Source organism: Aplysia californica, unplaced genomic scaffold (genome assembly GCF_000002075.1).
Source record: "Aplysia californica isolate F4 #8 unplaced genomic scaffold, AplCal3.0 scaffold00012, whole genome shotgun sequence".
In the NCBI taxonomy this organism is placed as follows: Eukaryota; Metazoa; Mollusca; class Gastropoda; order Aplysiida; family Aplysiidae; genus Aplysia; species Aplysia californica.
In genome coordinates this window covers 106,590-121,432 of record NW_004797282.1, presented here as the reverse complement: position 1 = coordinate 121,432, position 14,843 = coordinate 106,590, and the positions used below count along the sequence as shown (strand labels likewise).

The window sequence follows — 14,843 nt, the reverse complement described above, 5'->3', positions numbered from 1 at the left end:
AGGAGACAATTTTTTAGAGAAGAAAATGTTTCCGTCGCTACCCGGATTCGAACCTGGGACCTTTGAATGAGAGGCGAACCTCTTAACCTCTAGGCCACGAGAGCCCCCGTAGTAAATTGTTTACTCCTTTTTCATAACAAGAAGAGCAAAGTACCCACCTTATCTTCGTCTGCCAATGCTTTTGAGAACATGTCATGGAGAGAAAGCACATCGGAGAGAATCCTCTGTATGGTCACAGGGTACCTGCAGCAGAGGGAACAGTGACGTCCGGATTACACACCACATAGTTTGTGTTCTACCTTTTGGTTTGGTTTGGTTCAACACCTCTTTCTAACACAGGTACTGTTACCAAAGAGGCGGTACCTGCTATATTACATTACTGCATGCATGAAATAGTTATGTGTGCGTAGTAGACAACTAGGAAAACCCCTCTGAAAAAAAAATCCAGCAGGATTTTGTATGGAACATACCTATGTAGTTGTAGTTGTTTTCAATCCAGAGAAACAAACTTAAGACCTTTAAATTAAAAGGCCAGTAAGTCAAATGTTGTACAATGAGTTCTTTAAGAAAAAAACAAAAACTGTTCACATTCACATGACAAATTTTTAGATTGTGACCTAACAAAAGAATGTATATCATATGTAGATGTTTCAAACCATGTGAACGTATAGAGAAAACATTTTTTTTTAAAAATCAATCCTCATAACCTGCACGGTAAAGCAAAAACGATGACATTTGGTACATGACTCAAACAGAAATACAACGTTACTGTATAACAAAGGAAACAAAAACTCACTTATATGACTCTGGATGTGCAAACACACTGGACAGTGTGTCAGCAGCAATGTCAAACAGTTGGGGATTTCTAAGGGAAGTGAACACCTGTAAGAAAAATACCACTCTTATTTATCTTAGTTTTAGGAAGTGTTTTACAGCACTTGCAACACAATAAGGTCATATAAGTGCCGAAGATTAGAGGTGTTACAAGAGAGTAACAGACACAAAAAAGAAGGAGGGGAGATAAAGACGATAGACGTTTGATAGGAAAGAAGAAGCAAACCGCACCAGAGCCCTCGCCAACCACCCACATTTTATTTATCTGAGTGTCAGTGTTAGATATGGATCAACATAGAATTGTCTCAAGGACTACTTGCCTTGGGGCTCTCATTGGCTACTGTTTTCTAAATTAGCATTAAGCATAAACGGAACTTATCGAAGACCAGGCACTTTATTCATCCAACCTGCCCCTGAGTATGAGTCTGAAATACCAGACCCCTACCCCCCACTGATCAGATCAGCCATCAAAACCTAAAAGAATCTGAAATCAAACTAGGTACTTTGGAAACAAGAGGCAAAAATGTGTCTCTACAAAATTAGCCCCATTAATGTGGGCTGATCCAAATAAGAATAACTTTGCAAACTCCTGAAAAGGTGTAAATCCCCAGACACTGTAGCATAGAAATAAGTCAATTACCCCCCCCCCCCCCCCCAAGTGTCCAATATACTTGGTGTATGATTGGTACAGCTTGGTCCACTGACAGACTGAAGTCCATCCATTTCCCCCACTCACTCACACACAGTGTCCGTATGATTACCTCATATCGGTCCGCAGTTAGACCAAAATCCACCCAACACCCCCTCCCACACACACACACACAGTGTTCTGTATCTGAGGTACGATTACCTCATCTTGGTCCGTAGCTAGACCAAAATCCTCCCAGCGCCCCCCCCCCTCCCTCCACACACACAGTGTATGATTGGCTCGTCACTGTCCATAGCTAGATCACAATCCATCCAACAATCCCCCCCCCCCCCCCCCACACACACACAAACACATACACACAGTGTCCTTTACCTGGTGTATGATTGGCTCGGCTCGGTCCATCGCCAGACCAAAGTCCACCCAACGTGAGAAAGCTTTCAGCGCCATCTGGTATACCTCCAGGGGTGACTCTGGGGTTAACAAGGACTGCAGCAAAGGGATCACTGCACCACCGTCAGGAACAAAATAGCAAAATGTCAGGGGTTCATTTTTTAAACTTAAAATCTACCAAAAATGATTCCATGTGTATTCACTGAGAAATATAGACAGCACTAACAGATAGAGTAAGGGGGACCAAAAAATGACTGAAGGATAGACAGGAAAGGAAAACAATTGAAAAGTGAAGAGAAACGGGATTAAATTTGTTTGTTTTTTTAACCTGAGGCCAGCCAGAGTGGGTCTATGTGAGTAAAGAAGAAAGATAAGTTGATGGGTTTGTAGAAATTCTGACTCGGTTACTTACAATGGGACAATGCCGCGGTAGGACCAGCTTTTGTAATGTCCCAACTTATTATTGTTCTTATTGCTTTTCCCCTGTTCTAAATGAATGGCAATTATCATGTCCATGAGCTTCTCTTTACCTAATGATAAAAATGCCATCAAAATGGATTCTATATTCCCTTCCCCCCAAAAAAGAAAAAAAAAACCCAACCCGATAACCCTGTAAGAAAACTGAAAACAAAACCTAAAACTACTGTCCATTACTGAAATTTTTTTTTTTTAAAACAACAGCAACAAAAAAAACTGTGCTCCTAAAAAAACTCAACCTGTTCGCACAGAAAAATTCCTTTTCCATTTTAGAAAGGACGAACTGAATACTTCTAAGAATTTTCTTCAGTAGTTGCTGGTTCACACTTTGACATAAAAGCTCAACCCACAGCGAGTGTGCACTAGACAGACTTTTTACGTCCTACAAATGTATCTCTGACCTGACTGTGGGAAATCAAGTGTATTTCTAACATTATGTTACTCATTCTTTTCCTCCCATTCTTTATAGTCATAAACTTTTTCGCATGTCCTGTCTATTTCAATCATGTTTTACGGTTTGAATTATGACAATAAAGGGGAATGAATAAAGAAAGAAATAATCCCAGGCCAAGAACAGTGGGTAAGCAAAGATAGAAGAAAGGAACATTTAAAAAATTGGCAGTGCAGCTACGGGAAAAACAATTAGCTACACCAGAAGTAAACATCCACATTAAAATATACACATATGCACATCTCTATCTAGACAATGATATCACAAAGCAGCTATAAACCATCTATTGAGACTGCAAAAATTCCTTGTATCAATAACATGGTATAAATTAAAAAGATAGCTGCCATAGTACAACCGGCCTATATCAGTAAGCTGCAGCTGCAAAAAACCTAAAGCAAATATGCCTTGTTACATATATATCTTCTAGACCTAGAAAACCCCTTTGAGCAAGAGAACAAATGTCATTTCAATAACATTTTCTTCAGTCCAATAATAGTAATTAATCAAGAGACATTAGTGGAACAAAAAAATCCTCACAAAATAAAATAATATTGGTCACAGCACATGATTTTTCAGGTCTGATACAACACACAGATGTTTCCATTTGTGTTCATCAACCCCAACCAAATATATAAGACTTGATTCACAATATGGGCAATCCATGACGCATGAAATTCATGTCTGTGTAGCAACCACCGGTTAATTTTAAATGCTCAAAAAAAAAACAAAAAAAAAAAAGAATAAAAAAAGAACCAAACCCCCCCCCCCTCCCACCAACAGTTACACATATAGAAGCAATACGCAAACAGTCATATCCCCCTCCCCCCCCCCAACCACACACTGTGCTGCAAAACAATTGTTTGTTTAAGCCGCCTTGGCATGCAAAACTCACAACAATACAACAAACATTATCCAGATTCAAAAATCACATTTACGAATAATGCAAAGTGTACTTTGAAAAGATAATATGATGAGCAAGCCATTGTATGATTCCAGCATTCTAAAATGTGTTTATAGCACTCTCTATCAAGCATCCATGTTACTTTTAACTGCAAAATAAGCATCCAGGCGTCTTCCAGATACACATTGACATACATAGAACATGTTAAGGAAGACAGAAACCCATAGGCTACGCTTGCACACACATTCGATTGCATGCATACAGACACACGTACAGAGAAAAGGGTTCTGAAACTTCACAGAGAGGAAGGAAGAACAGTGTATTGTTGACAGGAGTAACAGAAAGCCACAACAAAAGACACAAAGTGCTAGAGATACAGAGGAGCATTGGGACATGATAAACGTCTTGTAGGAACTGGGGAAAAAGAAAGATGATAGACAGAAAACCCCCCAACAGATTACCAAAAGAAAAAAAAAAGGGGGAAAGTCTTAAGCCCAGAGAAGGAGAGAAAGACGACCTACACAGGACACTCTTAATACAGTGCTTCTTCACCTTTTTTCAATACCATTCATCCTAACACTGTTTCCCCCAGACTTGGTAAGTGTTTTACGGCGCTCGCAACTGTATAAGGTCATATGAGCGCGTGGGACACATTAAACTTTTTCAGTTGGAAGGAAATTTTGAATTTTGCTCGGGTGGCGGCTGAAGCCTACTCTTATCGATTTTAGACCACCAAGGGATCTTTAATGTGCACAACTTGCACACAGGCCCTCCAAGATTTTTCGCCCTCGTCCCAGAAGGCTAGGTGTAGATCTTTCTCACCAGAAGATCATCCCACAGACTTGATTGTTCTGCTGAAGATGCAGTTTTTCCTATGTATTCTCACGAGTGTCATTCACATTCACAATCAAGGAAACTTCATTTTCTCAGGGGCAAGGCAAACCGTTTATTGAGTCAAGAAGCACTGCTTGAACCAACAGCAAGGGATCGCCATGAGAGGAGAATGACAGAAAGAAGGAGTATATTAAAGAAACAGGTCTACCTCTTTGAAGGTATTATTTTCTCTCCAATTTGAGGTATATACAGTCACACAAAATATTTCACAAGTTTACCATGGTCAAGACCCTTGTTCAGCTCTTGCCTTAGCACTAGCCTCCTTTGCTGAGAAAGATTGGTACTGTAGAACTATGAAAAAAAAAAGTGGGAGAAAGAAAAAAAGGGCAGAGGAAAAATACAGTTTGACAGGGCTAAGGGGTAAAAATAAAATTACATGGTGTGACTAATAATAAAGATTACAATATGAGCCACTCTACCACATCTAAACTAGAAAGGTTAACTGTGAAATGCAATGCACATGGCACAAGCTTGGAATGAATTAGTTTGCTTGGTGAGTACATTTGGTAGGCAGACAATCCTCATGGCCCTGGCTATTTCTCCTTAACCACATCACCGATGACAATGTAAAAAGTAAAAAAACAAAACCAGAATCAGGCAAGCCAGAGAGCCTGATGTAAACATCTTGGCCAAACTGAAGAAGAGCTGACAAACCGGTATGAGCACATTTCACCATCACAACAATTTGCCGAGACAATTTATTCTGCTAGAGAGGAGATGGGACCACAACATCCAAGAAAGGACAGGCCTAAAGCTGAACGACACACTGAATGAGCCAGAGAACAGAGAAAGTTAGAGGGTGCTGGTTATCAAGTCCTATTTGCTGCCCCCACGGTCGAGGAGTATCAGATAAGTACCAATGTAAACGCACCATACTGCGACAATAATCAGTTCTAAAACTCTATCAACCCCCCCACCCCCCAAAAAAACATTCCAAGGCCTTCACTGTTTGATCCCTTCTGCCATCGAGCGACACAAAACAAAAAAGCACAAAACATCTGGAAATTTGCAGCAGTCATGACCTGCAGATGCCAACAAACCACATGAACCAGCACTAAAAAATGATATGAACACATTGCAATTCTCATCACGCCAAGGCGAGGACTGTGACAGCTATACATGTTCCAACAAGACTTTCAAGGAGAAAGTTGAATCATAAACTTCTCACAAATGTATACTTTTCCAAATAGTACCCAAAAAACACACACGAGACCGTCTGGAGAAACCTGGTGGCGTCCCTTCCTCAACTAGAAAACTCAGTCAACAACAGGACCAGAGAATAATAGTCCCACAGCTTGTTTTGAAAAATACTTTCAACATGAAAAAATCTGCACCGAAATTGACCATGAGAAGGAAATGAAAAAGTCAGCGAGACTAAAATAACAATAGACAACAAAGCCTAAAAGGAATTTCCATACAAGATTTCCAAGGACTCAAGAATCCATTAAGAAATATAACGTACCATCTGAAAGGTAGAAGCAGTATCATACAGAAAAATGAAAAACAAATAAAGCAAAGGATAAAAACAAACATACTTCAGTTACAGAGATTACACTTTTGGAGCAACGATCTAAACGATAATATCTGTATGGCAGCTACAGAATCAATGGACAGAACGCAGGTGAAACGCAGTCCTCTGGCACTACCCGAGAAAGATCCTTCAAATATACAAACATGATCACATCCTAGATGAATATGAGATCCCATCAAACTAATTTTTAGAACATGTCGAAAAGTAATCAGAAAGACGACACAAACAGTTGGTCAAGAATTTGAAACAAGCAAAACCTGATTCCTCTAAAAAGTCTGATGTGGAAACTTACTGAAAAAAACACAATAAAGGCCATAAGAAAAACTAACAATCCTGTCTTGAGAACCCCAACATTAAAATTGCCTCAATTCCAAGAATCTTTACAAACAAACAAATAGCGAAAAAAAAAGTAGAAGAAAGAAAATTTAACGATCAAACACTTCAAGAAACATCGATCACATATCAAGACCTCTCCACTATGCACAAATAAATTATAAAAACTCAGGATACTTCTATCAACATAGAGGAAAAAAGACACTTTGAACTGAAGCATAATGCCCAGAGCAACAGCTCAAACTCAAATTGGATCCATATCAATACAGGAATTTGTGACGAACCATACTTACATTAATTATCATACCAACATATTAAAACTACCACTGGCCTAAAATCCAGACTTCAAAGAACAAAGTTAACTAAAAAAGATACACTCAGAAAGGAAACAAGGGAAAGATTTCTCCCTCTACAAACAGTCCGAAAGATTTAGACAAAAGAAATAAGTTGTGGCTTGTGTACATCTGAGGTATAACATACAGATTGCGATGAAGCATGCATTAAACACTTACACCTTACTACACACACTTTGTTCTAGTATCTACCAGTATATATGTCTAAGCCCCAGTACAAACGATGACCACAAGTGAGTAGAAGAATAGAAGAAATCACTGTGACTTCACAGAGGGATGTGGGTTAAAACATGACAATTAATGACGGACTTTCAAGAGGGGGCTGTCATTATGAACTTTATAAAATAAAATTCTATGATCTGCATTGACAAATTAATGCTTTCCAAATTTTCAAACTATGCCATAATAAAAAGAAGCGGTTACTAGATCTACAATCTTCAGGTAAGAAATGCTCTCTTCTTGAAAGGGCCCAAATTCCTAAAGTGTTCATAAACAACAACAAAAAAAAAGTGAAGAAAAAAACAAACATCCCATGACCACAAAAACACTAATACCTAACATTGGAAATAACTAAATGAAACAAAAATAAGACATGAACCCGCAATGAATTTTCAGCTACAATAAGAAAAGCTTTGTGCTAAAAGACAAGTTATACGTAGATTATTACTTCTATAAACCTGTGAAGAAACACTGGCCAACAGATCAGGTAATACACTTCAGTTCTACTCACAATGCTTCACAGAGAACTGTTGGGCGGGAAAGTGCAATAACATCACTCTTACAACCAACCACTTTAAAAATCATAATATGTGCCTACTTGCTATGGAACAGAATGACTGTGTGCCTTGCTAGACAGAAATCAGTAAATATCTCATGTCTATGTGAGTCAGAAAAACGAGTGCATTAAACCATGAGCCAACAGTAGAAGACTTACTTCTTCGGGCAGGACGGTCAGGACTTCCAGTAATATCTGGCACCTTGTAACGGTCTGAAAATTATAAATAATAAGGAACATTTTCGTGAAGAAATTTGTTTGGTTTATATAATAAAACAAATTCACAGAAAGCCAGACTAAAGCTAGAAATAGCCGAGGGAAGTGAAAAGAATATCACAGGCACAAGAATACTGAGAAGACCTCATATCATTTTATTTTCAGGTCACTATCTCGGTGCCATTACCAGAATGTTACGATAGTACAAGTCAGAAACTCACCATGTCATGAAGAAAAGCATAATCAAGAGATGTCGCTACTTTTCCTCATTGATGTAAGCTGTTTAAGAGCTATGTATAATCCATTTGACATTTAAAAATACATTCAAAGAAACACCACATAAACAGTAGACATACAATGATATTTTCCCCAAAATTTTCCACGGATCTCAAAACCTCATGTAACTGTTCTCAAAACTGCAAACATCACAAGAACTCCAGCATGAGGGTAAAGAGCTCAAAACTGGCCACCCGGGTATTGGTGTCAGGTACCCGGGGTTTTTTACTCCCCTTCGTTATGCTATGCAAATGCACTTAATTCACGTCCCTTCATTTGAACCTCATTAAGTACTAAGTACTTATCCATACTGAGCTCTGTAAGTCGATACAGTACTCGATATTGGCCAATATTAACTAGTGCCCACCAATACTCGTACCTCCTTTCCCTGGAAACCAGCAGACCACAAAAAGGCCACATTAGGGCACGTTATAAGGAAGTTTCCAAGAATCAATCGGATACTTTGGTAGAGCTAGCTAGGCTTATAATTTTAATTTCAGTGTCTTTATATATATATATGGAAGCACATGTGTGCAGTTCTAGGAATCCAACGGAGAAGCGGAAAATTTCTAAAAATTATGTGAAGTAAAATAGTTTAAATAGCTTTGGCTTTGTCATTTTAGCACAGTTTCTATCAAGATGTCTCAAAGAAAGTCATACGCTTGGGATTACTGTGAGAAAATAAAAGACGAAAAAAGGGCCTCCTGCAACATCTGCAAAAGCATAATAAAAGTTGACGGGTCTACAACTTCAAGCCTCTTGAAGTATTTGAAGGGAAAACATGCAAATGAAATCGCAAGTAAGCAGACAGTACAGAAACACCATATGATAATTGGAATGTCGGGTACCCGACGGGTACTTTCAAATTACCTGTAAAATCCCAGCCCTATCCAGCATAAACAGTGAAACATCACCGATACATCAAAAGCGTAGATATATCAATTGTGACTCAAATCTCCACCCCCACTGCCCTTATACCCACCCAAATTTAAAAAATAATTTAAAAATTGGATACATTAATAATAATCATTAATAAGACTGTTAATATGACCAAATTGTTTTCTGTGACCAGACACTTACTGGAAGAGAGGCAAATCCTTCTTGTTGGAATGTTGATATCAGATGCTGAATGGCATCAGGCCACTTTTGGGGTAACAGCTGTAGTATCAAGGCAGATAACTGAAACACACAAAGAAATGGTGTAAATACCCCTTTTTATTGGACAATGCAATCCAAAAATCATACATATTGATCCAGACAGCATCATCCATAACAAACATTTTGCCATTTTGATTTTGTGGATAAAAGAAATATAAATCATTACCCTTAAGTTCAGATACATTTGACACAAACTCAAAGAATACCTACTGGTCATGCATACATTTCCATGACTAATACATCCTATAATCTTTCTCGAAAACCCACAAGGAAGCACATGACAAAAACTTTACGTTTTAACTTTCATTTTATCTCACAACCCAGGACTATCATCTGAAAAAATGAAGGTACGGGTATACCTGACCGATGAGGTTTAACATATTTCAGTGATCTACACCAAAACCATTCTAGTTAAAAAACAAACACTAGTTACACATACACTGACAGCTTACCCCTACACACAGTCTTGTGAGAATGACTTTGGGGCCAGTTGCAAAGTGAACTATAGTCTCAAGCAACTTGGATTTCAGTGATTCAAACTGTTCTGGAGGTATTTCATGCCTGCAAAAAACAATTGATGCTGTTGTTAGTATAATGCTCACATGAGAGTGTGTACACTGAATATGGGAAACTTTTATTGAGAATAAATATTGAGTTAAAAGGCACAAAATTTTAATAAACACGATGTGCGAACATACAACAGACTAAAAGGATTAGAATTTATAACACACACCCCCCAACACTTTTTTCACATAAATTATCTTTAACCACTTAAAATATATGCCAATTATACTTACCAGAATCTGACGATTTTTACATGCAGGCAACTGGCTCCATAATACTGAACTTCTATTCCCTGAAATTAAAAACAACAAACAACATCATGCTACTACAGGAAACAAAAAAGCCAAGATGTAAAAAAGCAGAAACTGAAAAAAAACACCCAAAAAAACACCAAAAAGATTTATTTTTTTTAATCGATGCAGGAGTGATAAACCATTTGAGGCCAACAGATCTACACTGAATCAAGGCTTTTTAAAATCTCATAAAGTGAAAAAGTTAAACAACAGAAACATCTTGATCTAGATTTACTTTAAATCGTGTAGGGAAATCTCAGCATGGACAATGCTATTGACAGCAAGAACACTGGAATTATCTCACAAAATAGAAAATATGTAGAACTAGCTCAGTCAAGACAAGACAGTCAAAATCCCAATTTCGAACTCAAGTGCCTGCCTTTCAGAACCAAAAACAGGACTGTGAGACATAAGCAAAAATAATAGATAGCATTAGTCTAGCACAAATTTCTGCTCAATAATACAGCAAACTATTTGTGCTTTACAATCTATTAGAACAATCCACTAGTACTCATAGGTCACCTTGTCCGGTCCCATCAAGTCCCAGCAGAAAGACCAGGCAGCTGGAGAGATCTGAGCCCCCGTCAGCCAGATGTGTACTTCACTCTGAAGACTGGGGTTCAGATAAAACTGCTTTACAGCCTGCAAAACAGTGAACATTCAAAAAGCTTTACAAAAGTTGATAACATTGACCTTTAACAAGATTGCGTCTGTCTTTAACCAAAGAGCAACCCCCCCCCCCCCCCTTAGTATCATTCCCAAACACCAAACCCTGGAATCTTAATGTTATGGTAATAGTAGGCCACTTTTACTGGAATATATTTAATCTGCAGACAGCAAATTTCAATTTAGGTAAAAAATTAATTTCAAACAAAAGAATAGTACCCCGATCCCCTTCAATTCCATTCCCAAAACACTCCCCCTCCCCCCCCAAAAAAGGAACAATTTAGTGTTTACTTACCAAGTGTTTTTAATCACAAAGATATAACATAATCTTATTACATGTTATTACAAAGTGCTTTTAACCATATATGTATATAAAAGAAAGCAAATCTAAATCACAAAAATGAAAATTATGTAAGGTACCTGTTCCACATTATGGGCTGTATACTCTGTTGCCATTTTTTGTGTGCTGCGTGGAAGAGACTGGCCTTCCAATATTTACAAAAACAACAAGGTCAAACCTGTTGAGAAAACCAAACCGCATTATTCGAATATTCAGTTCAACACCTGGATGTGTTTTCCCTAGTCACAAATTATATCAGATTAGTATCAGTGCAAGGTATTGTGGAAAAAACCCAGTAACGACGTAAAGATATTTTAAATTTATAAAAGATGTCTACTTTTAGTTTTTAGCTTTAAAGTAGAGTTTTTATGGCACCTGCAACTGCATAAGGTCATATGAGCGCCAAGGGGTGGATGTCAACAGAGAAGTCCATACAGGGAATAAGGCTTACTTAACTCTGTTCACCTCTCTAGCTTCAACAGCACAAAGTCTGCTTTGACTATCAAGGCACCCTGGAAATAGCGGATCAAAGAGAGTGACAAACATACAAGAGTAGCAGAGGAAAATGACGATAGTAAGGGCTAGGAAAGAAAAAGCAGTAGTTCCCGGTATGCAGTTCAGGCACAGTTATGAGCATGACATTGCTGAATCAGCCCATTTACAATTCTATGGAGCATAAGGACATGTTATTGTCCCCCCTTTGGGAATGGCCTAAAGACACTTCAGTCAGTAGCACTGCCCCCGGGGGTAAATGTCTACTTAAAACAGCATCATGCTCATATTGACATAAGAAAAATACAACCCACCAAGGCATGCCTTATAATTATTAAAGACACATGCATGCTGATTGAGGATAAATCTACCTATATTCTACAAATAAATATAATAGGGTTGGTGCTATTAGAAACGCCGAGTTCTGAATAGCTCCCGCGCTAATCAAAACGCCGAGTTCTGAATAGCTCCCGCGCTAATCAAAACGCCGCGCTCTGATTAGCCCTGTGCTAATCAAAACGCTGCGTTCTGATTAGCCCCGTGCGATTTGAAATGCCAGTAGGCCATCGTTTCTAAATAACCTTTTTTCATCGCTCCACTGCTTGAATTGTGGAAGTTTTCTCAGTTTCTGGAATAAAACTCCTTGGATTTGACTCCATCTTTTTTATGACATTGTCTTATTCCGATCAATATTGGGTAGATCTAGACCTGTCATGGCAACGCGAAATGGACTTGTCGACCTCATTACACAGAACATTTAAGTGGTGAATTGCTCTGATTTTTTGCATGCACTTCTGAAATCCAAAAGACCAAAAAATGTTTAATTTTCGTGGTTATGCGACAAATATAAAAAGGTTTTTTCTAATATACTCATTAGAATTTAATTACTATCTGGGCGCGGTTCTTCGACCAGATTTAGAACAAGAAGGGTAGTTGAGTGTTAGACTGTTTGTTCGTCAATTTTCTTTTTTAAACGGACTGCATATGCCACAAGACTGAGCAATTGTCAGTCCAGCGTTTAGTGGGCGAAGGTGTGTTTATTTAAATCGACTAATTGTGATATACAGTGTGTAAAATTTCGTTCATATCTTCCCAGTCTTTGAGACCGCATGTGTTTCAATTTGCTGTCGGTTTTTACAATTAATTAATCACTATGGTTAAATTAATTAATTTACAAACTCTAAAAACGTTGCCCACCACAGAACTATTTCTCCAAAGAAGTTGATCGAAGCCGTCTCAAAATCCCTTTAAAAAAGTCATCCCAACAAGGGAATTCATCTCCAATTTTCAAAAGGTTCAGCAATCGTCTGATTATGAAAACGTCACATCAACTTGCGACGTGTAGTTCAATAGGTTGAGTTTGCTGGCTGACCGGAAACCATGCGTGATCTGGGCTTCCGCATTTTAATTAGCACGGGGCTATTCAACATGCAACATCTTATTTAGCATGGGGCTAATTGCAATGCGGCGCTTAATTTAGCATGGCTAATCGCAACACAGTGTTTTATTTTTCGCAATGCAGTGCTTTATTTAGCATGGGGTTAATTGCAAAGCGGCGTTTCAAATAGGCACTTCCATATAATAGGCCTATATATTACCTCTTATAGTCATACCATATACACAGCATACAACAGGCTTTGTGAACTTTGTTCAGGCTCAGACCTGTCTACATTCATTCTCTAAATAAAGACGTACTGTGATACAGTTTTGGAATCAGGTCCTGATCCATGCCAATGGAAGAAGGACTAGAGCTCAACCTGGGTTTGATTTATTAGTCTCTTTAGATTAAAATCAACTGTTTACTTCACTTGTCATTAGTTTAGCCTGGGCCAGGGCTTGGCTTAGTCAGTACCAATCAATCAAGTGTAGGCCTACCAGTACAAAATACTACTTTCAAAATTTTTATGAGTAAAGGTCAGAATCACTTTCAATTTCAGTATTATCATAAGGATCTAGGCCTAATTTGAAAAAGTCATTGATGTATTGACCTCCAACCTCTCCTGGTCTCTGGCCCCTTTGCTAAATTCTAGTAGACTTCAATATTATATTCATTTTCTTTGGGGCGATCTTGGAGCGCTTTTCTCATAGGTCTGAATCTACTAGATATCTAGATCTAGATCTAGATTCTAGAACCTATTTAAACCAGACCTGACCAAATGTAAGCACTAGAATAAAAATCTTTGGACAAATGAGTAAATTTGATCTATGAACACAGTATGACAGTGATTGTGATAGGTCAAGACTCACTCTCAAGAGTAAGAGTGCTTGAAACTCAACCATCATTGTTGATCATTTCAGTAGAAAACCTGCATCAAATGAACACAAGAGACAATCTTCTGGAGACAAAGCCACAAGATTTTTACATCTAGATCTATGTGTTTTTGATTGATAATCGGTGCCAGCAATAGCACTTGATAAAACCAGGGGACAAGAAAACCCACCATCTCCAAAGACGAAAATAATAATAGGCATGGTCATGGCCATGGAATATGGAGTTCTCGTTCCTTACTTGAGGCTTGAGGAGAACCCGAGGGCCAAGAAAAATCGGACCATCGCGTATAGATCTAGCAAGTTAAATGTTGCAAATTCATAACGTAGTAGCTACATTCGTGACAGCCTTAACGAATTCTTCTAAATCTCACCTTCAGATGATTACAGATGAACAGAACATAATAAATCTCACACTTCACACCCAGTTTGTTCGGAGGGTGGTCACCTCGTACGCCATGTCGCTGTCTTTCACATCAACATTCCTGAAGTGTACAGATTCAGCACTACTCATATAACCAATTTGCGAATTACTCCCGAACCAATTCGGAATTTCAGCAGGGGAGAGCACCAACGATCTCGTTACAGTGGGTAATGTAAACAATGCGTTGCTATTTTTAGAAGACTTGTACAATGATTTCACGTAATCCAGAGTCCCGAGGAGACGCCAGGCGTGAGCTGCACGAACTTTTGTTTCTATCAAACTAAATCCCGAGACATTACAAGGTGCGAGAAATCAATCCATGCGACACGTCTGGCTTTTCACTTCTTTCCTAGGACGAAATATCGATCTTGTTAACTGCGTCGGCGGTGCAATTAGAGATGTAGGCCCTCAGGCGATAAGTGTTATTCATTCATGGCTAAATTGTCGTGTGGCAAGCTTTATAAATCAAACGAAAAATAATTTTAAAAAATCTAGTGAAACGAAAATGATGATAATGAGCAAAGGCAACAATATGGTGATTAAGATAAAGAGACGGGG

General features: G+C 38.4%; 1 protein-coding gene across 3 annotated transcripts in view; it reads right to left on the bottom strand.

The window, feature by feature from the left end:
- The window catches only part of LOC101862697 (importin-13), a 34,775-nt gene extending 20,445 nt beyond the window's left edge, over positions 1–14,330 (bottom strand). For all 3 annotated transcript variants that reach the window (XM_013083860.2, XM_013083864.2, XM_005090038.3), the window contains exons 1-11: positions 14,236–14,330; positions 11,182–11,279; positions 10,618–10,737; positions 10,036–10,094; positions 9,691–9,799; positions 9,161–9,259; positions 7,748–7,801; positions 4,815–4,887; positions 1,856–1,986; positions 797–882; positions 159–243 (exon numbers count right to left, since the gene is read on the bottom strand). In XM_013083860.2, the coding sequence (XP_012939314.1) occupies positions 159–243; positions 797–882; positions 1,856–1,986; positions 4,815–4,887; positions 7,748–7,801; positions 9,161–9,259; positions 9,691–9,799; positions 10,036–10,094; positions 10,618–10,737; positions 11,182–11,217 (852 nt within the window). In that variant the 5' untranslated portion in view covers positions 11,218–11,279; positions 14,236–14,330. The remainder of the gene's footprint in view (positions 1–158; positions 244–796; positions 883–1,855; positions 1,987–4,814; positions 4,888–7,747; positions 7,802–9,160; positions 9,260–9,690; positions 9,800–10,035; positions 10,095–10,617; positions 10,738–11,181; positions 11,280–14,235) is intronic.
- Between the last annotated feature and the right edge of the window lie 513 nt (positions 14,331–14,843).